The 23,604-nt window shown below is 39.6% G+C and overlaps 1 protein-coding gene and 1 pseudogene across 2 annotated transcripts in view; one reads left to right on the plus strand and one right to left on the minus strand.

Annotated features, from left to right (window-relative positions):
- Nucleotides 1–929: 929 nt before the first annotated feature.
- Nucleotides 930–23,604, plus strand: part of Ppp1cb (protein phosphatase 1 catalytic subunit beta) — a 43,569-nt gene continuing 20,894 nt past the window's right edge. The window contains exons 1-3 of one of the 2 annotated variants that reach the window (XM_029561252.1): nucleotides 930–1,078; nucleotides 1,362–1,500; nucleotides 22,992–23,123. In XM_029561252.1, coding sequence (XP_029417112.1) covers nucleotides 935–1,078; nucleotides 1,362–1,500; nucleotides 22,992–23,123 — 415 coding nt within the window. In that variant the 5' untranslated portion in view covers nucleotides 930–934. Of the gene's footprint in view, nucleotides 1,120–1,361; nucleotides 1,501–22,991; nucleotides 23,124–23,604 lie in introns of both variants that reach the window. The other variant, XM_008828410.3, reaches the window with a different exon arrangement.
- LOC103730227 lies at nucleotides 10,752–11,201 on the minus strand (annotated as a pseudogene).

Below are 23,604 nucleotides of genomic sequence, written 5' to 3' on the forward strand. Positions count from 1 at the left end.
GGGTTAGACCATACTGTCTTGAGCTCTCTCATCAAGTCTGAGCTCTGGGGAAGCATTGATGGAATGGGTAGAGGCTTTTGACCTGACCTAACAGAAGCAAATACTATGGGCTAGCCTAGATCTTTTCCATGGGTCTTCTTCCTACTGTCCTTCTGGCAGCAACAGTATATTTTGGAAGGAAAGGTGAACAAAGACCTTCCCAAGTTCCCATGTTTCTCTTTCACCCTGTCTTCTATGAATCAGATTCTTGGTGAAGTGCTGAGGGCACAAAGATAAATGTGAGGTGTCTGGTTTCTTGAGACTGGGGTTTCCGTAGCCTCCCTCGTTATATAGCTGAGGATGACCCTGAACTTACGTATCCCAAGTGTGGGATTGACCGCTATGCCCAGCGAATGTTTTCATCCTTCAGGAACTGCGTGTAGGTGATAAATGCTTAAACAATCACAAGATAAGATTAAGCAATATAATGGAGCTATGAATAGAAAAGCACTGTAGAAAAGTGGTATCTAGAGTGTATGGAGGTGCAAGATAAATCCCTACAGAGAAGGAAGGAAACCTATACGGTGCAAAATCTTATTACTGCTGACCCTTCTGGGGCCCACTTTCATGGGGGACACATGACGAATTTACCACACTAGTGAAACGATAAAACCTTATTTTCAAAATTTCTCGGCAGAACATCACCTAGGTTTCAAACATGGGTAATTGCAGCCCACAGTTCCGCGTTAAACCTGAGGCACTGCTTGCAAAACCAGTAAATGGATAAAAGAACAGCGAGGCGGGAAGGGCAAAACCGCTAACTGCGGAACCACTGGGCCTTAGGGAGCAGGAGAGGAGGGTCAGTTTTCTCTACGTCGGCTACGCGCCACCGCGCCATCTGCTCTGCTCCCCCTGCAGCGCCGCAGTTGCAACGTAGGGGCCCAGAAAAGGGAGGATGCAGCACCTGCGCACTAGCAGCGGCGGAGAGGGCGGACGAACCGAGTCCACTGCGGCTGCGTCGAGCGCGGGGCGAGGAGCCGGAGAGAGACACGGCGCGCATGCGCAGAACTCTACGCGGCTCGGCGGCGGGTTTGGGCTTGTAGGGGGAGAGTGGCGCTGCGGGTGGGGCGGGCGGCGCTGGTGAGCTTTGCGGAGCTGGGCGGTGCCGAGGAGGAGGTGGAGGAGGTGGAGGAGGAGGAGGTGGAGGTGGCGGCCGGGGTCTGACGCGGCCCGGTTCGTGGGGGCCCCGCTGGTTTATTTATTTCTCGTGGGTGCTGCCGGGCTTGCGCGGGCTCCTGCTGCTCGCGGGGAGGGGGAGGGGGGAGGGCCGCCGGCGCCCAGGGGGAGTTGGAGCCAGGGTCGAAACGCCGCGTGACTTGTAGGTGCGCGAACGCCGAGCCGTCGCCGCAGCCTCCGCCGCCGAGAAGCCCTTGTTCCCGCTGCCGCGAGGAGAGTGTACTGCCGACAAGATGGCGGACGGGGAGCTGAACGTGGACAGCCTCATCACCCGCCTGCTGGAGGGTGAGTGCGGCGCCGGCCGCCCAGCCGCCCTGCCTTCCCGCTCCAGGCGTGCTCTGGGAGGAGGGCCTGCAGGCCGGGGCGCGGGAGGGGAGCGGGCCGGCCGGGACCCCGGCTCGGGCGGCGGGCATAGCCTTCCCGGGAGGCGGCGGCGCTGCCCCGGGCCAGCCTCCCACGACCCTTCGAGGAGGGGGTCCCGACTCCGGCCTCTGGGCTTTGTGTGTCGATGGAACGTGTGTTTCGGCTCTGTTCTCTTTGTGCGTGGCTCTTGGCTGCCTCGGATTGTGGTTCCGGGAGTGGATTTTGCACAAATCCTCGGTTGGGCAGCTGGATCCCTTCTGCATTTTTACAGGATGCTCTAGTTACGGACTCTGGTTAGGGGGGAGGATAAGATTAGTAGTTGACCGTCTATTTATTATCTGGCGTTAAAAAAATAGTGAAACAAAATCCTGGTTCGGGCTAGAGCTGTACGTTAGCAATAACGAACCGTGAGGATGCGTTTGCTGAAAGGGATTGACTTTGGGGCCTCAAATTTTAGCAGTTTTGAGCAGTTTAATTTCTGCACAAACTTAAGCCTCTCTTGGACTTAAAAAGGTACTTATTTACAAGTCTTGGCAGCATTTGAAGTTCCGGACCCTCATGCTTTTATTGATTAGTTTTGTGTTGGTGGGAAGATCAGGAGGAAAGAACTCCAGAGGCCAGAAGTTAAATGTATTGATCGTTGCAGGCTAATATTCATAGTTAAAGGCAGTTTCCATCAGAAGGATCCTTTTACTCTAAAATTTGTGTCATCACTAGTTGTTTTGTTAGTGTGTAAAAAAGAATTTGTCTTTTTGACCAAACACCCAATGAATGCATGATGCCGCTGTTAATTTGCTTTCAAATGACCAGAAAATAATTGTTGACTACAGCGAAGCAGTTTGTTTTAAGTTCACCAGAGACGATTGCTTGAAGAAGGGTGCCTTCTTTTCCATCGGATGTACCATGTATACCTTTTATAAATAAATGGGTATATTTGCACCAGATGTTAAAAGCCTCCCAAGCCGTTTTAAGACTGAAAAGGAGCAAAAGTTTTCCCAGGAACTCTTTCTTATTTACCTTTTCCTTTAGTATCAAGCTATTCCAGGGAGGGAGGCCCCCTGGTGCTTATGCTGATCACTACTCAGGACTTTGTGGTCTTTGGCAAATTAGAAGGAGCACCTTGCTGGGTCTGAGAAATTTGTTTAGAAAAAAATTACATGGTAATTGTGCATGGCGGGCTCTACAAGGAAAATAGATCTTCTTAATCTTCAGTTTTGCATATGCCTCTAAATTTAAAGATTAAAAAAATTAATTTTGGATCTTAATTTATTTTAAGTTTTCCATATATACCTTATAGATATAAAAGTAGATTCATGTATTTCACATTTTTGACCTAGAACCCTTTAAATCCGATGTGCTATTATATGATTCTAGGTAAATTTCACTAGTAGGATGAAGCTTATTAGGAAAGATACAATGGGAAAAGTGGCCTAAGTGATTTCTTGGTGTGTGTTTGGCTCTAGTTTCAGTCACCATTTTTTTCTTTTCTTTTTTTTTATTATTATTTTTTTTTTGTAAGAATTTCTAGTCCAGATGCATTGTTGTTTTTTTTAATATAGCAAGTGTTTATTGACTCCTGTGCCAGGCACCAGGATACCAAAGATAAGACACAGTCCCTTCCTTTACTCAGGGAGCTACCAAGCTAAACAAGTGACTTTTCAGTTTTTCTAGCCTTCTTGCTCATTCTGTGTTGGGCATACAATTTATATTACTTACTTGTTAATCCCATTGAAGACTAGTTACCTTGACATAGTCTCCCTGTTACTCTTAAATATTCCCAGTTCCTCCCTGCCTCCTCAAATCTAGATCTGTTCAAACAGTTGTCAAAGAAGACTTTGACTTCCTAGTGAGTAATTACTTGCAGTTATAAAAATTTTGTCTACCCTGGTTTTCAGTGATGTGTATGCTAATTTAACTCAAATTCAAGTGATACTGTTTTGCAAAGTTGTCTAGAGGAATAATTGTTACTAGATTGTGTGCACAGCTCCCACTCCTACAAATGAAAGTACAAGTCAAAATTTGACCAGTAAAAGATACATGCAGTTAGAATAGTTTCTAGAGATTTCTAGCACAGCAAGTTATTACAGTTAGCGGTACATTGTATTCTTTTTTTTTTTTTTTTTTTTGGCCTTTTGAGACAGAGTCTCCCTATACCCCCAGCTGGCCTGAAACTCACAGTGTAGACCAGGCTGGCCTTGAACTCAAGGAGATCTACCTACCCACCACACCCTGCCTGGTACATTGTATTCTTGGAAAATGTAAAAAGATAATATTCCGTGCTCTTGTAGTAAGATAACCTGTAAAGTAACATTTGTGAATGCAGTACTTTTAACCAAACACCATGTTGTACAGAAAAATATGCAATGTTATCAGTCAAAAACTTCCTTTTGGACAGAATGTTTCTACATTAAAGGAAAAAACTGACCAGGATCTAGTCTTATTTTAAAATGCTTCATAATATATTCCTTTAAAAAAAAAAACTTACCTGATTGCCAGTTAGATGTGCACACTTTGAGTAAGTACATTTTATGCATTATTTTATTTTTGGGTTTCGTTCTGTTTTTATGTTACAATTTCACACAACCTTTAGAACATTTAAATAAATTAGGCTATTATTTAGACTGAGCATGGTGGCACATGCCTTTAATCCCAACACTATGGAAACAGAGGCAGGCAGATCTCTGAGTTTGAGGCCAGCCAGGTTTAGGTTTTATCCATGTTGTTCAATGTATTAGGGCTTTAGTCCTTCTGTGGCTAAATAATGCTCCATTATGTGGCTATACCAATTTTTAAAAATATTCACTTAACAGCTGATGACTATTTGAGTTATTTTCCCCTTTGGTGTTTTGAGACAGCGTCTCACTATGTAGTCCTGGTTGTCCTGATAGACCTGGCTAGCCTCCAACTCAAAGAGATCTGCCTGCCTCTGCCTGCCAACTGCTGGGATTAAAGACATGTGCCACCACCCTGGCTTTATTTTCCCTTTTGATCTTTGTGAATAATGCTGCTCCCAAAATTTGTGTATAAGAGTTTGTGTGGACTTGTTTTTTGATTCCCTTGGGTATACTGCTAGCCATGAGATTTCTGGGTCATATGGTAATACTGTTTAGCCTTTTGAAGAGCTCCTAGACTGTTTAAAAGAGTCTTTACTGGTTAAATTGTCTAAAATTCTGACTCAGCAATCTAAAAGTTAGATCCAACTAAGTTCTAGTTGCTCTTGGCCACCTCCACTTCAATATGGAAAATGTATTGTGCATGAACGTGAGGTGGAACCTGAGACAAACTTTGTTTTGATTATTTCTGGATGAGAGGCTAAATGAACATACACAGTGACATATATTCTTAATCTAATTCATAGAGTTTTCTTTCCTTTAGTTAATTAGTATCCAGCAAGTGAAGGAGACTGATGTTTTGAATAAACAGCCCAGATATGCTTTTAATTTGCTATTTAAATCCAGACCTGGAAATTTTCTGTAAAGTGTCCAAATCCAAGATAAGGAGATTTAGAAATATATTTAAATTTGAGTTGAGATAGTGTTGTATTGACTTTTTTTTCCTTTTTACCTTTTGAGACAAGGTCACCCTGTAGACGTAGCTGGCCCAGAATTCTGTAGTCAACCAGGCTGGCCTCGATCTTCCAGAGATCAGCCTGCCTCTGCCTCCTGAGTGCTGGGATTAAAGAGGTAGGGTACCATGGCTGGCTATATCAACTACTTCTTTGTAAGGAAAATTAAATTACCTCTAGTAAGATTTTTCTTTTTTTTTTTCTTTTTTTTTAAGTACTAGAGTTTGAACCAAGGACCTTATGCATGCTAGGCAAGTGCTCTACCACTGGATGCATCTCCAGCTTTTTGTACTTTTATTTTGACAGTCTTGCCAAGTTGCCCAGTCTGGCCTTGAGCTTGCTTTATAGCCCAGGCAGGCCTTGAACTTTCCATCTTTCTGCCTTCATCTCCCAAGTAGCTGGAATTACAGATGTGTGCCACCATGCTCAGCTCTTCACATTGATCATTTAACAAAGTATTCATTCTCAGTAATCATAGTAGCAGCATCATACCAGTAAATAAAAATGTCAGGATATCTAAAAATAATGACTAAAATTTCATTAAGTGTTTCTGAAACAAAGGTTAGTCTGTAATTCTTGGGATACAGGGAAGGCAAAAAATGAATTTAACCGTCAGTAAGCTTGCAGTGCTTTAGTGGGGTATGCATTGGGACTGAGTTGAGCTTTCTGTGATTTAGTTTTAATCAGGTACAAATTTATACCCTCTGATAGCAACCATTGCTCGTTGTAGCTATAAATAGCCATTTCAAGGCTTATTTTCTCTAGAAAAAAATCAGATCAGTGAAGGTAGGAAAGAAATCAAGGTCCCTGGTTTTCTACATACCACTTAACTTTCTGAAGACTGAATTGGGTTACAATTGTATAACTGTGTACAGTTATGGTTATTAGTAGGTAGAATGTAATTTCTATGCCTGTTCTTTGAGGTATACCCTGTAACAGAGTCACCATCCCATTGATAAGATGAAAAAAACTTTATTAATAGAGGTATAAGACCAAAAAAGGAGAGAGAACTTTAGTGGGTAAGAGCACTGACTGCTCTTGCAGAGGACCCAGGTTTGGTTTCCAGCACCCACATGGCACTAATAGCCATCTGTAACTTCAGTTCCAGGGAATTCAGCACCATCTTCTGGCCTCTGCAGGCATTTCAGACTTGTGGTACACTTATATACATGCAGGCAAAACACCTAAAATAAAAATAATTTTAAAAATTTAAAAGGTAAAACTCATTCTGAAGTTAAATAAGTTATAAGTAGCTACTAGCCAATGTCCCTGGTTTGATGCAGGAAGTAAATCTTTAGGTCTCAGTAGGAACTTGTCATGTAGTAGGAAAGAAATTAGAGGTTGTTGTCCTGAATTCTCCCTCTGCAGTGTTCATGTGTGTGGTTTACGAAGATAGGTATCTCCTCCTGAAAATTTCAGCTCCCTTCCCACACTTACTTGTATCTGCAAGGACAAACAGAAGTTACTTGGATAACCTAAAAGAGAACATGCTTTTTTTTTTTTTAATTTTTATTTTATGTGTATTTGTGTATTGCCTGCATGTAGGTAAGTGCACCTCTGTTGTGCAGTGCCCGTGGAGGACAGAAGAGGCTGTCAGATCTCCTGGAACTGGAGTTACCGAGACTTGTTAGCTGCCATGTAGGTGCTGGGATTCGTACCCGGGTCTTCTGCTTTTGGTCAAAATTCTTAGTTTTGTTTTATGTGTTATGAGTGTTTTGCATAGTGTGCATATTAAGTGCACTGGTGTCATGCAATGCCCATGGAGGCCAGAAGAGAGTGTCAGATCCCCTGGAACTGAAGTAACAGATGGTTGTTAGCTACCCTCTGGTACTGGGAACCAAACCCAGACCCTCTGAAGAGCCATCCCTCCAGCCCAAGAGCGTTTATTATTAATTCATTTAAAGCAATAATGTGTTGTAGTTTGGTGTAAACAATGTGTTTAAGACAGGTTCTCACTATGTAGACCAGACAGGCCTCAAACTCACAATGCCTCCTAGATGTTGGGCCCAGTCTGTTTTGACACATGGTTCTGTTTGAAATGTGTGAAGAAAATCTGTATTTATATTCTGTATGTATTGTGTGTGCGCGCACATGGCACAGTGCTTGTGGAGGTGGAAGGACAACTTTTGGGAGTTGGTTCTTTTCTTCTACCCTGTGGGACCTGGGGATCTCAAGTCATTAGGCTTGGCAACAAGTGCCTTTACCACTAAGCTGTTTCACTGGCCCTATGTCGGTGTGTGTATGGAGCTGGGAAACAGAAGGTTTAAATAGTCTTTTCAAAGTAATAGTGGATATTCTTTGGTACCAGGAACCAACAAGGGGCAGTTTTTTAAGTTAGTTGTAATGAAGATCTAAGGGGAATTTTTCCCTACATTAAACTGTTGATCTAGCACTTTAAATAGTTTATACATGACTTTGTAATATGCATTGGTCATTGGAAATTGGTTCAGCTGAGTTACACATATGTCCAAATGTCAACAGATCAAAGAATCATTTGTTAATACCATGCATAGCTCATCAGAAAACTTAAGTCTTGAAAAAATACTATATTCATAGTAGTAGATACAAGGCTTCCAATTTCAAAATTTTTACTTTGAAAGTTTGAATTTTATCATTGACATCTAGTACTGTTTCTTTGAAATGATAGGTGTGGATTATTTTGTTTTTTCTTTTTGAGACGGGGCTTCCCCTATAGCCACAGCTAGCCTGAATCACAATATATACACCAGGTTGACCTTGGTCTCACAGAGATCCACTTGCTCTGCCTCCTAAATGCTGTCATTAAAGGTGTGCACCACCATGCCTGGTTAGATTATTCTTTTTTTTAAAGTATTTTATTTTTATTTTATGTGTACGAATGTATTGCCTACATGTATGTAAGTGCACCTGTGTTGTGCAATACCCAAGGAGGACAGAAAAAGCCATCGGATCCCCTGGAACTGGAGTTACGGACAATTGTTAGCTGCCATGTGGGTGTTGTGATTCAAACCTGGGTCTTCTGCAAGAACATCCAGTGTTCTTAACCGCTGAGCCATCTCTCCAGCCCCAGATTATTCTATTTTTAAGAATATCTGTTAAATATGTAAGTCTGAACAGCTGCAGGTTGTCGGTTGTGCTTTCTAGTAAAACTTCTGGGGGGTGGAGTGGATTAGCTAGATTGGCTTGGATATAAAATAGTCACATGAGTTTTTCTTTGAGATAGACTGTGTTATGGTATATAGCAGAAATATGTTAGGATACATCCCATATTTTTCAGCATTAAAAAGATGAAGATGGGTTGAGGCTTAATTGGTCATTCTTACTGCTTTATCAGATTTGTAAGTGAAACTGTCCTTTGTGTTTTCCTGAAAGTACATGGCAGTGAACAGCATAGTGAATTCTCAGTGTAGTTTGGTGCCTCTGACCTGGTGTGTGCCAACAATTTTAAGTGTGTTACTTTTGTCCCCTTACACAGATATCAGCATAATAAGCAGGAACCCATACTTTGAGAACCACAGGCCTTTTTTTTTTTTTTTTTTTTTTTTTTTTTTTTTTTTGAGACAGGGTCTCCTTGTAGCCCCAGCTGTCCTGGAACTCACTATTGGCCTCGAACACAAAGATCCACCTGCCTCTGCCTCCCAAGTGCTGGGATTAAAGATGTGCGCCACCATGCCCGGCTGTGGCACTTTTTTGTTCCTGAAGTATTCCAGCCCATGATTATCTGTCACTATTTTTGCTTTTTGGTATTATACCACCTGTTTACCAGTGTGCCTGGGATGATTTTTTTATTTAGTGTATCACAGATCCCTTTGAGACTTCATGAAAACTATTGAAACTATTGTAAAAGTTTTCTTTTTGTTTTTGTTGCTTATAGACAGACTTAGACTCAATATGGAAGAATTGCCCCACAAAATATAAGACGTCTAGATTAACTGACAGTAGTCAGTGTGTGACCTTGAGTGAATGGGGAGTGAAGTAGAGTGAATAGAAGTGAAAATGCCAGTAGTTAGTGACAATCACTAAGACTGTAGGTGATAGAAATTGGTTCTCTTCTTTTTGTTGCTATCCTTTCTGTTTCAGAGAAAGGAGTCATAAAAGTAAGAACTTCATGGAGAAAGTATGGATGATGGTTAATGGAAGAAAATTTAGTATGTATGCAACATGCACAAAGATAGATTACACTTTTTTTTTTTTGAGACAAGGTCTCCATGTCACCCCAGCTGGCCTGGAACTCACTATGTAGACCAGACTGGCCTGGAACTCAGAGATCTGCCTGCCTCCACCTCCCGAGGGCTGGGACTAAAGACATGCACTACCATGCCCAGCTACACATCCTTTTTAATTTAAAAGACAAACTTGTATTAGAAAAAATTTCATGTAATTTTAAAAAGTTGAATATTTTTTGTAATCTTGGGAATAGGATTTTGGGGGGGTAACATTTTGCTTAAGCTGTACAGTATGTACTCGTTGAGCATCAAAGTTGATTGTAAGTGGTTGTCACTTGATGCTAGTCTGTAATGAGATTTTTATTCATTTGTGGGTTTTTTTTTTTGTCTTTTGGGGTCTTCCTATAGCCCCAGCTGGTGATAGAAACCAGAGAGATCTGCCTGCATCTGCCTCCTTGCTGAGATTAAAGGTGTGTGCCACCTTTTCTCACTGATAACTGCCAAATACAAATAGCAATCTATGAGCATATGATTTTGAGTATATTTACCACTTGGAAGCATTTATGGAATTCTCTTGGCATTTGTCTTTTAACATGTTACCACACTGCAGATTAATTACTCCCAAATAGAGAACTAGGTAGAAGTTCTCCAGCTGTACAGTTAAATGGATTTTGATGTGTAGAAATTTCTTTTGCAGTTGAGGTCTGAAGAAAGCTGTAGCTTCGGCTTAGGAAATAGATCCGATGCAAATTTGTATGGGAATTAAGATTTCTCTTGTTTTAACTTTTGATAGCATGGAAAATTGAAACCTTGGTGATTTCAGTCCGTATTCAATTTGCCATAAAGTAAGTTTGCAAATTGTGTATGGTGGGGTTCTTAAATTATTTTTTTTTTCTTGGTCTTTTTAGAGACAGGGTCTCCCTATAGCGCCAGCTGACCTGGAATTCACTATGTAGACCAGGCTGATTTTGAACTCACAGAGATCCATCTGCCTGTGCTTCGGAGTGTTGGGATTAAAAGTGTGTGCCACCATGCCTGGGCTGTTCTTAAATTTTTTTCAGCTTGAATTTATTAAGTAATATTGGGTGCTGAGCAGATCACACACCCGTAATCCCAGCACTCTGTAGTCTGAGGCAGGGGAATCTTGAGTTTTGAAGCCAGCCTAGATTATGTAGCAAGACCCTGTCTAAAACTATTCTGTCTTCAGTAATAGTGATTAAGAATAATTATCAGCCTTAAGTTTCTTTCTTTTTTTTTTTTTTTAAAGAACATCTGAAATTTTTATTTCTTTACAGGTTACCTAGACCCCTTTTGGTTAAGAAAATTGTAGAAAGTTAGTAACTGGCACAAATGAACACCAGATGGTGACAATGTGTCAATTTTCCAGAGTCCTGTGTGTGGGGTGTCTGAATGCACTGCTTGGGGTCTCTGCTTACACTTGGTAGAATCTTTCAGTGTAGATTTTAGTCCACAGGTCATCTTTCCCCATATTTCTTTGTAAACTCTTCAGCATTCTTAGAGAAATTGTTATAGTCCTTAGGGTATTCTTCAGCTAGGTCAGCTCAAAATGGGTGATCAGGCTGGGGGTTGTTCCCTAGTGCTATGAGGGACTGGATTACTCAGTCTTGGCCTCTGGCTTCCAGTTTTCAGAACTAATTACTGGCAGGCAGACTTGCCCTGTTCATCAGTATTAGATCTTCATTGTTTTAAATGTGATCCTCAGTGGTTTGAATGACTACCCTACTGGAAAGCTTGTTTCAATTCTGAAGGTCCCCTTATATAGGAGTTGTCAGGAACAACAAATCCTTGCCAAGTCATTAAATTATCTTGATCAACCTGGATGTTATGGAAATTTTTTTATTCCACATTTGCAGATCTCTTCAAACTCCCATCAGCCTCCTTCTGGCTGCCATCTTGGATATGGTGCTGCTGCTTTCCCAGCCCTAAGGTGGTTTGTTTTGTTTTTAATTTTTATCACTTTTATTTTATATGTATGAGTGTATTGCCTGCATGTGTGTAAGTGCACTGTGTAATACAGTGCCTGTGCAAGTCAAAAGAGGGTGTCAGATCCCCTGAAACTGGAGTTACAGATCATTGTTAGCCACCATGTGGGCCACCATGTGGGTGCTGGGAATTGAACCTGGGTCTCTGCAACAGCCAGTGCTCTTAACTACTGAGCCATCTCTCCAGCCCTGCTAAGTTTTTGTTGTTGTTGTTGTTGTTGTTGTTGTTGTTATGAATTAAGAAGCATCTCATTACAGCTTTAACATAGTCAATAACAGTTTCCAGAGCCAAAGATACATCTCTTTCAAAAGTGGCTATAAAATTTTTAGGTTTGCTGTTGAATTAATCCAGTTACACAATATTGAACTCAGTATAAGCCCTGTAAGACATAAAATTGAGTGAGGGTTTTTTTTTTTTTTTTTTTTTTTTTTGAGACAGGGTCTCCCTGTAGTCCCAGCTAGCCTGGAACTCACTTTGTAGACCAGGGTGGCCTCGAACTCAGAGATCCTCCTGCCTCTGCCTCCTGAGTGCTGGGATCACCACACCCAGCTTTGAATGAGTTTTTAACCTTTAAAGATCTCCATTTCATTTTAAAATATACTGTTTTGCTGGGCGTGGTGGCACAAGCCTTTAAGCCCAGCACTTGGGAGGCAGAGCCAGGCAAATCTTTGTAAGTTTGAGGCCAGCCTGGTCCACATAGTGAGTTCCAGGACAGCTGGGTCTACAGGGAGACCCTGTCTCAAAAAGACGAAAAAAAAAAAAAAAAGAATAAATAAATAAAATATACTGTTTCTTACATAATCACAATCACAGTAAAAACTATCACTGTGAAGATATGAAACTGTGTAGTCAGAGAAGTCAGGATATTTAGCTTTTAAAACTGATGGTCACAAAAGTAACAAGGTTATGGGGGCTAGAAAGGTGGCCCAGTTGTTATGAGCACTGATCTTGCAGAGGACCCAGGTTTAATTCCCAGCACCTACATGGTAAATAACAACCATCTGTAACTCCTGTTCCAGGGGATCTCACACCTTTTTCTGACCTCCGCAGCCATTGCAGACACGGTGCACTTACACACATGTAGGCAATACACTCATAACATAAAATAAAAATAATAAAATATTTTTAAAAACTAAGGTTGTGTTCATGAGAGCAAGTGAAGATGGCTGTTGATACTACTGATTTGATAACATGATGATTAAGGTATTTTTCCACAGAATAACTATACCATAGACTTTAAAAGCATCTTAAATTTTCACAAACTATAAAATTGTCAAGGTAAGTATTTTTTCTACTCCATGTATGTTTTTTACTACCATCAGTTGTAACATTTTAGTGGATTCCACTATAGATTATAATGAGTTTTTTTTTCCTCACCTTCTTTGAAAGAGTCTTGCCTTTAATTCCACACAGACTATACATAGAGTCTAACTTTATGGTCACTTCAGTCTGAACACTGTCTCAAACAACCTAGACGTATTGGTAATATCTGTCAACTAACCAAGACTAAGGAATACCATTCAGAATGGTCTGTTTTGTTGTTTAATTGTTGATATTGCCTCTAGTATCCCAAATCACTGTTCTCATAGGAAGGCTTATAGTCTTTTAAATTTATTATCTTGAGATTTTCCCAATCAAACATATTTAATCCGCCACTGGTAAAATGACTTACCTCACTTAGCTAACATTTGAGCCAGTCGTTAGGTCCTTTTTATTTATTTATTTATTTTAAAATTCGGACCATTGCTTTCCTATGAGTTGGTAATATTGTGATGAATGCTTAGCCTGAAAATAACATGTACCATATTCTTGAGCATAGCTATAATGTCAGCATAATAAACATAGTACCTAACCATTCAGGTTAATAAAATATTTTGCACTCTATTTTGTCTTAAAAATCATAGCATACAGAGTTCTTTTTCTGTTGTTTTGAGTGTGCGCTTGTAATAAAAGTCAAACAAAATGCCATTGTCACAGCATGACACTCAAGAAGCTATCCAGTTATATCTGCATCTCTCTGTGCTACACCAAGAAGCACTGTGAAGCAATGAGTACCACATGAGGTCTTGGTCACAGCTACTCAAGTCTTCCATGATAGCGTGAAAGTGCCCATTGATGATACATAGCAAACAAGAAAGGTTGTGTTCCAGTAAAGCTTTATTTATCGACACTAAAGTTTGCATTTCATATATTTAAATTTTTAATTTTATCATATTTTTGTCTTACCTAGCTTATATAATTTTTGTGTCCCAAAGCATTGTTCTTTCGTTTGCAATTTTTCCAGTTGTTTGAAAAATAAACTTGTTTTAGGTCATAGGCCAGACAAAACCAGTATTGGGCCAAATTTGAACTTTAGGTCTTAAGGTCTTAGTTTGCTGAACCCTGATAAAGTATTTCCACCTTTCTGATCCTGATCTTGTTGAAAGATTACTATACTAGAAGTTGGGAAGTCTTGTATTCTCACCAAAGTTGTGTGACTGATAAAGTGAGGTACAAAATGGAGTTAAGATAATAGAGTATAGCCCTTGACAAAGTAGTCCTCAAAATCTTTTTGTATAATCTGAATTCTTAATATGTACTTAGTGCATTTTATGCACCTCTCTGTTCTTTCTTAAGCAACAATTCTGTTGTTGAAAAGCAACCAGTAAAGAAAATACTTTAGAGATTTTGATTATTTTTTCCCCTTGCAGTGCTAGGAATGGAATGCAGACCCTTGTACTATATATAAGTTTAGGGTTTTGATGGAAGGGAAGCACAGAGTATAAGCCCACCAGTTAACCTACCATTTTCTCCTTGGAGGCATTTCCTAGTTTGTGGCATAGTAATAAAAGATTCTAAATAAAAAGTGACAATCTACAATAATTGACAAATGGGACCTCATCAAATTAAAAACCTTCTGTACAGCAAAAGAAATAGTTACTCTCATTAAGAGACAGTTTAAAGAATGAGATAAATCTTGCTAGCTGTACATCTAACACAAGATTAGTAACTAGAATATACAAAGAATTTTTAAAAAACTAATTAGTAACCAGGTGTAGTGGCCCACTCCATTAATCTCAACATTCAGTGGGCAGAAGCAGACAGATCTATGAGATTGAGGCTAGCCTGGTCTGCATATTGAGTTTCAGGCCAGCTGGGGCTACAGGGGAACCCTGTCTCAAAACAACAACCAAAACTTAACAAATCAAATAACTAACCAATAAATAGACTAATGAAATGGACAGTTCTTAAAAGATGAAATACAAATTGCCAATGAACATATGAAAAATATGTTCAATTTCAGTAGCCATCAGAGTTGCAAGTCAAACCTACATTGAGATACCATCTCAACCCAGTCAGAATGGCAGTCATTAAGAAAACAACAAATGCTGACAAGAATGTGGAGGAAAGGAAAACCTTATATGCTGCTGGTGAGAATGTAAACTAGTCTAGGCACTAATGAAGATTTAGCATGTGATCTAGCTATACCACTCCTGAGTATTTACCCAAAGGACTCTTAAGTCAATATATCAACAGAGATACTTGGACACCAGTGTTTATTACAGCACTAATAGCTAAATTTTGGAACTAACCTAGGTGACTAAGAACAAAGGAATGGATAAGGAAAACGTGGTATGTGTACACAGTGGAATTCTTTTCAGCCATAAAAGGAATGAAGTCATGTCATTTGCAGGAAATAGATGCAACTGGAGATAATCATGTTAAGTGAATTAAGCCAGTCTCAGACAAATATTTGTATGTTTTCTTCATTTGTGGTCCTTAAATTTTATATAGATACATAAACTCATATGTGTATTAATATATGATATGAAAAAAATGAAGCTGTCTAGGGGGATAAAGAGGACTAAATGGAGGGGAAGGGACATGAAAGAGAAGAAAAGGGGGGTAAAGATGATATGCTCAAAATACATTTACAGAAACTTTTGAAAATAACTGGCACTCTAGCTAGGTCAGAGAGGCAAGGTAGAAGTCTACAGTTGAAAAAGTAGCTGAAACGTAAGTCTAAGAAAAGAATCTTGCAGAAACCTCAAAATCTACAGTATTTCCCTCTAAAGTTACTGGCTGACTGCAGGGGTGTCTGTGTGCAAGAAAAGATTCTGGCTGGAGCCTTTAATCCCAGCACTCAGTAGACAGCGGCAGGCAAGTCTCTATAAAATTGAAGCCAGCCTGGTCTATGTAGCGAATTCTAGTCCCACTGGGGCTGCAGGGAGACCATGTCTCAAAAAAGAAAGGAAGGGGAAAAAAAAAAAAAGATTCTAAGCAACACAACAGAAAACAGTCACTGAGACACTAAAGAGCTGAGCAGATACCTCAGCACTGCCCCCTAAGTGCCAGAAATATAAAAGTTGAGTTTCTGGGCTGGTGAGATGCCCACCAGTATTATACATGTTTTTAAAGTTGAAGCTTGATCCTTGTGGAGGGATCTTAATCCATGCAGTTTTTTCTATTAAGATTTCACAGTGGCCACTCCATAAGATTCTGGGCAAGTAGACAAGCCCACAGGAAAATGGGAATGAATCACTTCTACACTGCTTCTAAAAGAAGTAGCTATCTTTGGAGGAGGATATCGCACAGGCATGTCCAGACTTTTGACATTGCCACATAGCATTGTCATCCACAAAGTTCACATTTGAGAGCTACCATGAAGTTAAATTACCAAAAAAAAAAAAAATCCACACAAAAAGTTTCCATGATGTTTTTAGTACGTTTGTGACGTTTTAAGCTATATTCATCGCTAACTACAGCTGTACCCTTTCTAGTGTTTGGTTCCAATCCAGTATTTCATTCATGAGAACGTGATTAAATTGACCAAATACCTAGAGAAAAATAGAAACAAATCCACAGATATTTGTTATTTATCACACAAGAACTAAACTGATAACTGTACTCATGATAAAGAGAGCGAAGATGAATAATTTTATCAGACACTTGGAAAATTTGCAACTAAACACATATAACAACTCAAATTAAGAATCTGGCTATTGAGCATCAGGCAGCAGGTAGATCTCTGAGTTGGCGACCAGCTTGGATTACATAGCATGCTCTGGGGCAGCCAGGCTACATAGTGAGGCTCTGTCTTCAAAACAAACCATTGAAAAAGAAGGGAGGGAGGGAGGGAAGAAAAAGAAGAAAGAAAAAAAAATTTACTTAACTCTAATCAGATATCCTTCACAAATGAAAAATATAAAGACAAATGAGAGCTGAGAAAATGTATTGCTGGAACTGGGGCTATAGCTCAGTGGTAGAGCACTTTTAATTGTGTGTGAGGCCCTTAGCACAAAAACAACAGAAATTTATTGCTTATGGATAGGCACTAGAAAATACTTAAAAGAGGAAATTCTTCATATGAAAAGAAAATTTATGCCAGTAAAAGCAAGTAACTGCAGAAAGTAAGGAACAAGAATAAATGGGCAAGACAAATTAATTTGGACTGTTAAAAATACTAAATTATGGTTTGTGGACTTTAAATGTGAAAATGGCATAATTGTAGAACAAAGGGAAATTGTCATCTTTAGAGTGAGCACTAAATGAAAACTAAAAATATGTAACTGGAAAACTTAAACTGGGTGTGATGGCAAACAACTGTAATCCCAGCATATAGAAAGTGGAAGCAGGAGGATCAAGTCAATGTTATCCTTGGCCACATAGTAAGTTTGAGACTAACCTGGATTACGAGACCTTGTCTCAAAAACAAAAACAAAAAAAAGGGAAAAAAGAAAACTGGTAGTGGAACAAATGGAGTAAGTTGATTACTCCAAAGAGAAACAAGGAAATAAAGAGCAGATAGGATAAACTGAAAACAAATACGGAAATCGGGGAAGATGAATCGTATTAACAGTATAAAAAAGGAAAGTCATGATTATCTCAATATATAAAATGTATTTGGTAAACTTTCCACACCTTTCCTGGCAAAAATTCTTAGTAAAGTAGAAATAGTGGCATTTTCTTTAAGATGAACTCTGTAAAGCTCTAGTTGACACACTTCATGGTGAAGGGCTGAATGGCATTCCCTGCAGTTCAGGAACATGATGGAGAATGACTTAACATCACTTCTGTTGCTGAAGTTCCGTCCAATTCAGCAAGGAAGGAAAAGATGATTTATAAGGCTTGGAAAAGAAGAAAAACTATTTTTGTAAATGATAAGATTTGAATACTTTAAAAATTGAAACTGCAAACTTTTATAATAGTATACAAAGTCAGTATTCAAAATTCATTGTACTTCCATTTACTAACATCAGGTAGTTGGCAAATGAAACCAGGAAACACATACTAGCTCCATCAAAATCAATATGATGAAAAAATGTATAAGACTGTCACAGTAAAACTACAAGAAAAACATTAGACAACTGAGAAAAATGTCCAAGGCCGGTGAGATGGCTCGGGGAGTAAAGGATACCACCAAACCTCACAACCTGAGTTAATCCCTGCAACGTTCATGGTAGAAGGAGAGAACTAACTCCTAAGATTGTCTTCTGACCTCCACTCGCATGCTGTGGTGTTTGCACACAAAGTAAAGATGCAGTTTTTAAAAAACGAATTCAATAAAAAAATTATACTCCTAGGGCTGGAGAGATGGCTCAGTGGTTAAGAACACTGCTTTTGCAGAGGACCCGGGTTCGATTCCCAGCACCCACATGGCGGCTACGAACCTTCCTTAACTCCAGGTCCAGAGGAATCTGAAGCCCTCTTCTGACCTCTGGGGCATTGCACAACACAAGTGCACTCACATACATACAGGCAGTACACTCATACACATAAAAAAATAAAATAAAATATTTTTTAAAAAATTATACTCCTGGGACTGGAAAGATGTCTCAGGGGTTAATAGTAAGCCAGTCTTGCAGAGGACCCCGGTTCAATTCCCAACACTCACGTGGCAGCTAACAACCACCTGTAACTCCAGTTCCAGGAGAACCAGCGATGCCTTCTGACCTCCCGCTGGCATTGCTCAACACAGGTGCACTTACACATGCAAGGGAATACACTCATTCACATAAAAAAACACTCCCATTTTAAAATTCTATTCTGAGCCAGGCGTGGTGGCGCACACCTTTAATCCCAGCATTGGGGGAGGCAGAGGCAGGTGGATCTCTGAGTTTGAGGCCAGCTGGGGCTATGGGGAGACCCTATCAAAAAGACAAAAAAAAAAAATCTATTCTGATAATATGCTACTACATCACTGTTGTTTTCCATATAAGCCCTACTATGACAGACACCATGCCACATTTCCCCTCCCCTGCAAAAAATTTTGTTTTAGTATTTAGTGTGTGTGAATGTGTTGCCTGAATGTATGTGAGTGCATCCATGTCTTGCAATGCCTGAGGAGTCAGGAGAGAGCATTGAAGTCCCTGGAACTGAAGTTAGGACAGTTGTTAGCTGCCGTTAGGTTGCTGGGAATCAAGCCCAGGTCCTCTGCAAAAGCAGTCAGTACCCTTAACCACTGAGCCATCTCTCCAGCTTCCAACAAATTTTTTTTTTAAAAAAAGACAGGAGAGTCAGGCATGGTGGCGCACGTCCTTAATCCCAGCGCTAAGGAGGCAGAGGCAGGTAGATCTCTGAGTTCAAGGCCAGCCTGGTCTACATAGCAAGTTCAGGCCAGCTCGGGCTAAAAAAGAAGAGAGAAGAAGTGTTCATGGATTGGAAGATAAAACTTGTTAAGATGGCAGTTCTCCCTAGACTCATCTGCTCATTTCCCATGAAAATCCCCACAAGCTTGGGGTTGGGGAGGTTAGACACAAACCAGTTATAAAATTTTTGGATTTTTGTTTTTGGATTGTTTTGTGTGTATGTGGTTCTGTTTGTTTTGGTGTATTTTAAGACAAGATCTCTCTGTAGCCCTAGCTGGCCTCAGTCTCAGAGAGTGACCTGCCTCAGCTTCCTGAGGGCTGGGATTAAAGTTATGCACCACCATCCCACTCAGTTTTAAAGATCAGAGTTAAAGTGTTTCTATTTCCATGCATTGAAACTACAAAAGTGATTAAGATAGCAAGATAACGTAAAAATGGATCAACTGTAGTAAGAGTGTGGTATCTAGAAACACATTGCTTATCGTCACTTGGCTTTTCTACAAAACTGCCATTGCTGTTTAGTGGTGATAAGGATCAGCTTACAATCGATAACTGGCTTTGTGCAGGGATGAAAACGAACTTTGACTTTTACCTCAGACAAAATGCTGAGCTAATTTAAGATGAATTTTCAGTGAAATGAACTGTAACACCAAGAAAAGAAACATAAGAAAATATCCTTAGAAAAGACAGTGATTTATTAAGATGCAAAAAGCACTACCCAGTTAAAGAAAAGATTAAACTTAATTGTCTTAAAATTTAGATCCATTGGGGGCTGGAGAGATGGTTTAGTGGTTAAGAGCACTGTTCTTCCAGAGGACCCTGGTTCAGTTCCCAGCACCTACATGGTGGCTAACAACCATCCGTAATAATAATAATGAAAATTTAGATCCATTAAAGGGCTTTTCATTGAAATAGCAAAAGAAATGGGAAAAGGTCGTTCAAGTTTTAAAGAATAAGCAAAACTTAATTTGCTCCCCCCAAAGAATATCCAAATAGCCCATTAATTATATCAAAAGGCATTCAACAACCTTAGTCATCAGAGAAAAACACATTAAAATTTCAGTGACTATTACTCTATATCCAGCAAAACCATTTAAAAAATTAAAATACTGATAATAGCCATTGTCTGCAAAGATAACAGAGCAGCAGTATTGGTTTTATTGTAAATTCACATAATCACTTTGTACAACTGTAAGCTGGTGTCCTAAATAAAACTAAGCCTGTTCTGTGACCTTTTTATTCCATGTTACAGACAAGAGAAATGTGCATGAATGAATATTCAACATCATAGTAGCACCAAAGTGGAACTATATTATTTAGTCATTCGGTGGGATACTTTAGATTACTATTAAACAAAATCACATGAGTAGATCTCACAGATAGGATTTTGAGCAAAAGAGTCTATTTCTGTTTTTCTAAAATTCAAAAAATTAGATTATAGTGAAAAAATAAGAATTGTGATATTGGGCATTAGTATTATTAGCTAGGGCATAAAGGAACTTAGGTTGTGAAGTATCCTACCTTGATCTGAGAGGTTGTTACTCAGGTGCGTAATAGTTGAACATTGAGTTATACATGTAAGGATAGTATACTGCTTGTATGTACTATCTCAAAATATTTTTTGCTTAGCAATAATGTGGTAGATGTTTGCTTTCTTAGGGTCTTACCTAGTTTGTTTATTATTTTTGGGTCTTTTTGAGACAGGGTCTCCCTGTAGCCCCAGCTGGCCTGGAACTCACTATATAGACCAGGCTGGCCTTGAACTCACAGAGATCCACCTGCCTCTGCCTCCTAAGTGCTGGGATGAAAGACCTGTACCACCAAGCCCTACTGGGTCTTAGCTCAAATTGGATGAAAGATTTTTGCCAGGAAATTTTATATGGCAAAGTGGAAAGAGTATTGGTTGTTAGAGGATGTTGGTTCTGAACTGTTCTGTTGCTCTTTATTTCCTGCAGTTCTGTAAAGCCTGAGTGTTGTGATGTTGTGCAAGTTATTTAATCTCAACTGTTATATTATAAAGATACTTTTCCTTTCAATTTCTGAAATAACAAGAGTAAAATGTGTAGTGTTTTGCCCCTACTGGGGCATGTAGACTTACCTGTATTTTCATAGTGCAAGGAGGCAGTTAAGGTTAGGGCCTCCATGGAAATACTAAAATCTCTTGTGAAGATGGGGATCTAGTTGTTCCATGTAACAGGAACAACTCCCTTTCCTAACATTTGGCCAATCATTTCTAAGATTTGCTCACTTACCAAAGTTTTAACACCTTTGGAAGAACCTTTAGCCTTTCTAACAGCATTTCATCAACTTTTAAGATACTAGTTATGAAATGTACTTTTGTTCTTATGGGGGGTCCCATTCTGTGACCAAGCTAATTTTAAATTTAGGATCCTCTTACCTCAACTTCCCAAATATCTAGGATTTTAGCCAAATGTCACAGTGCCAGCTTTGAACATTTTTTATATAACCAAAAAGATGTTTTTTGTTGTCTCCATTGCTGTTATCTCTTAACAACTCATACACAATTTCAAGTATTTGCTGAATGAGTTAGTGACTTCTGAACAATCACTTTTAGCTGTGTATTTATTCAACCAGAGATCTTTGATCCTTCACTGTGAATACATTTTTCCTCCTTTAACTAAAAATTTCCCCATTTAAAACCAATGCCAAGCTGAGCATGATGGCTCACACCTTTTATCACAGCACTTGGGAGGCAGAGGCAGGCGGATCTCTGAGTTCGAGGCCAGCCCTGTCTACATAGCGAGTTCCAGACCAGCTGGGTCTATAGGGAGATGAACGTTGAAACCAGATAATGGTTGTAGATGCCTGTAATTCCAGCTGTTAGGAGGAAGAACAAGAGTTCAGGGCTATCTTTAGCTGCTTAATGATTCAGAGCCTGCCTGAACTACATGAGATTCTGCTTAAACAACCAAAAGTAATGCCAAAATTAAGATTTGTTCCTGTATCAAAGCTAGATTTCCAGATACATAACAAAAGGTACAAAGCTAGCGGTGTCCTTTGTGGTCTTAGAAAAACCCAAATAAGTAATTCATCCTGGTGGCTATACCTGTAATCCCAGCACTCAGGAGGAGGCAGGTACTACCTGGACCACATATCAAGAACACACATGTGCATACATATGTGGAAGCTAGAGGATAGCCTCAGGTGTCATCCTTGAATACAATCCACATTTTTCTTGGAGATGGAGCCTCTCACTGACCTGAACTTACCAAGTAGTTTAGACTGACAGACCAGAGAATCCAGGGATCTGCCTCTCCTCCCCTGTGCTGGGATTACAAGCAAGTACACTATACTTGGCTTCTTTATGTGGGTTCTAGGGATTGAAGTCAGATCCTCATGCTTGTGAAGGTTTAGCATGTGAGACAAGCACTTCATTTACCAACTAGATCATGTCCCCAGTTCCTGGTAGTCTTACTAACTGGTGTATTTGCTAAAGTACATTTATATGTTGTATCCTCTTATCTCCTCCTTAGTACTTTATGTTAATATAATAATGGCATGTACAGTTTAAATATATGAGGACTTGACTTGTTAAGCCTATCTTGCCCTGACAAAGGAATCGAAGTTTTTAGGAAGAAATGTGTGTGTTTAATTATAAATGGGAAGTAGCAGGAGTATATAATCTGGCATGTTTTGTTTCTTTCTTTAATCAGCAGATGGAAGTGCTGGTTGGTAAATCTTGGGACTGTTGATAGTACTTTGAGGAACTGTATAAAGCTAAATCATTTTGTGACAGCTACTTTTTGATCTCCCTTTCTTTATGGCCATTGGTTCTTAGTGATGCTATTCTGGCTTCCTACTAGATGCAAGACTTGTTTTGATGAGAGTAGGTCATTCTCAACGGTGCTATCCCTGAAATATCTTGGACTGATAGACTTTAAGCTGGCCTCTGGAGGACCGCATTTACTTGCCAGCAGATTTGAGGAGCAGCCTCAGGAACCAGCAACATTGGAAATAGATGCCACCATTCATGAAATAAACTGTTAGCTATACAATCCAGCACATGCATGATTTGTCTGGTTTTCAAAATATGAATGTGACTCTAAAAGGATTATTACTTTATGGATAAATTTTGGAAAGCTGACTAGTTTGCTCATTCTTTTTAAACAGTACGAGGATGTCGTCCAGGAAAGATTGTGCAGATGACTGAGGCAGAAGTTCGAGGATTGTGTATCAAGTCTCGTGAGATCTTTCTCAGCCAGCCTATTCTTTTGGAATTGGAAGCACCATTGAAAATTTGTGGTATGTAAATGCGTAAAGTTAGAAATAAATCTCCTAAATCACATTTTTTTCTCCCATACTTATATGAGAGTGATTTAGGGTAAGCTAAGATTTTGAATGAAAAAGATTGATAGATTTTATTAAAGTTGCATAAGGGTTAAAACTCAAAATAATGACGTTAGAGATAACAGGAAAATATTTGCTATATTATGACAAATCAAAAGCTTGCTCTCTGTAATATATAAAGTACTCCTAGAAATAAGATAATATGTTAATAAGAACAAAAAGTGGGCAGCTCTTAAAAGATGGTTGGGTGCCGCTGGGCATGATGCCGCACGCTTTTAATCCCAGCACTTGGGAGGCAGAGGCAGGCGGATCTTTGTGAGTTTGAAGCCAGTCTGGTCTACATAGTGAGTTCCAGGACAGCTGGAGCTATGAGGACCCTATCTCAAAAAGACAAAAATAAAAGGTTGGCTGGTAAGCATAAGGCACTCAGCCCCAC

This window comes from Nannospalax galili, unplaced genomic scaffold (assembly GCF_000622305.1).
Source record: "Nannospalax galili isolate Female #2095 unplaced genomic scaffold, S.galili_v1.0 scaffold893, whole genome shotgun sequence".
Classification (NCBI taxonomy): domain Eukaryota; kingdom Metazoa; phylum Chordata; class Mammalia; order Rodentia; family Spalacidae; genus Nannospalax; species Nannospalax galili.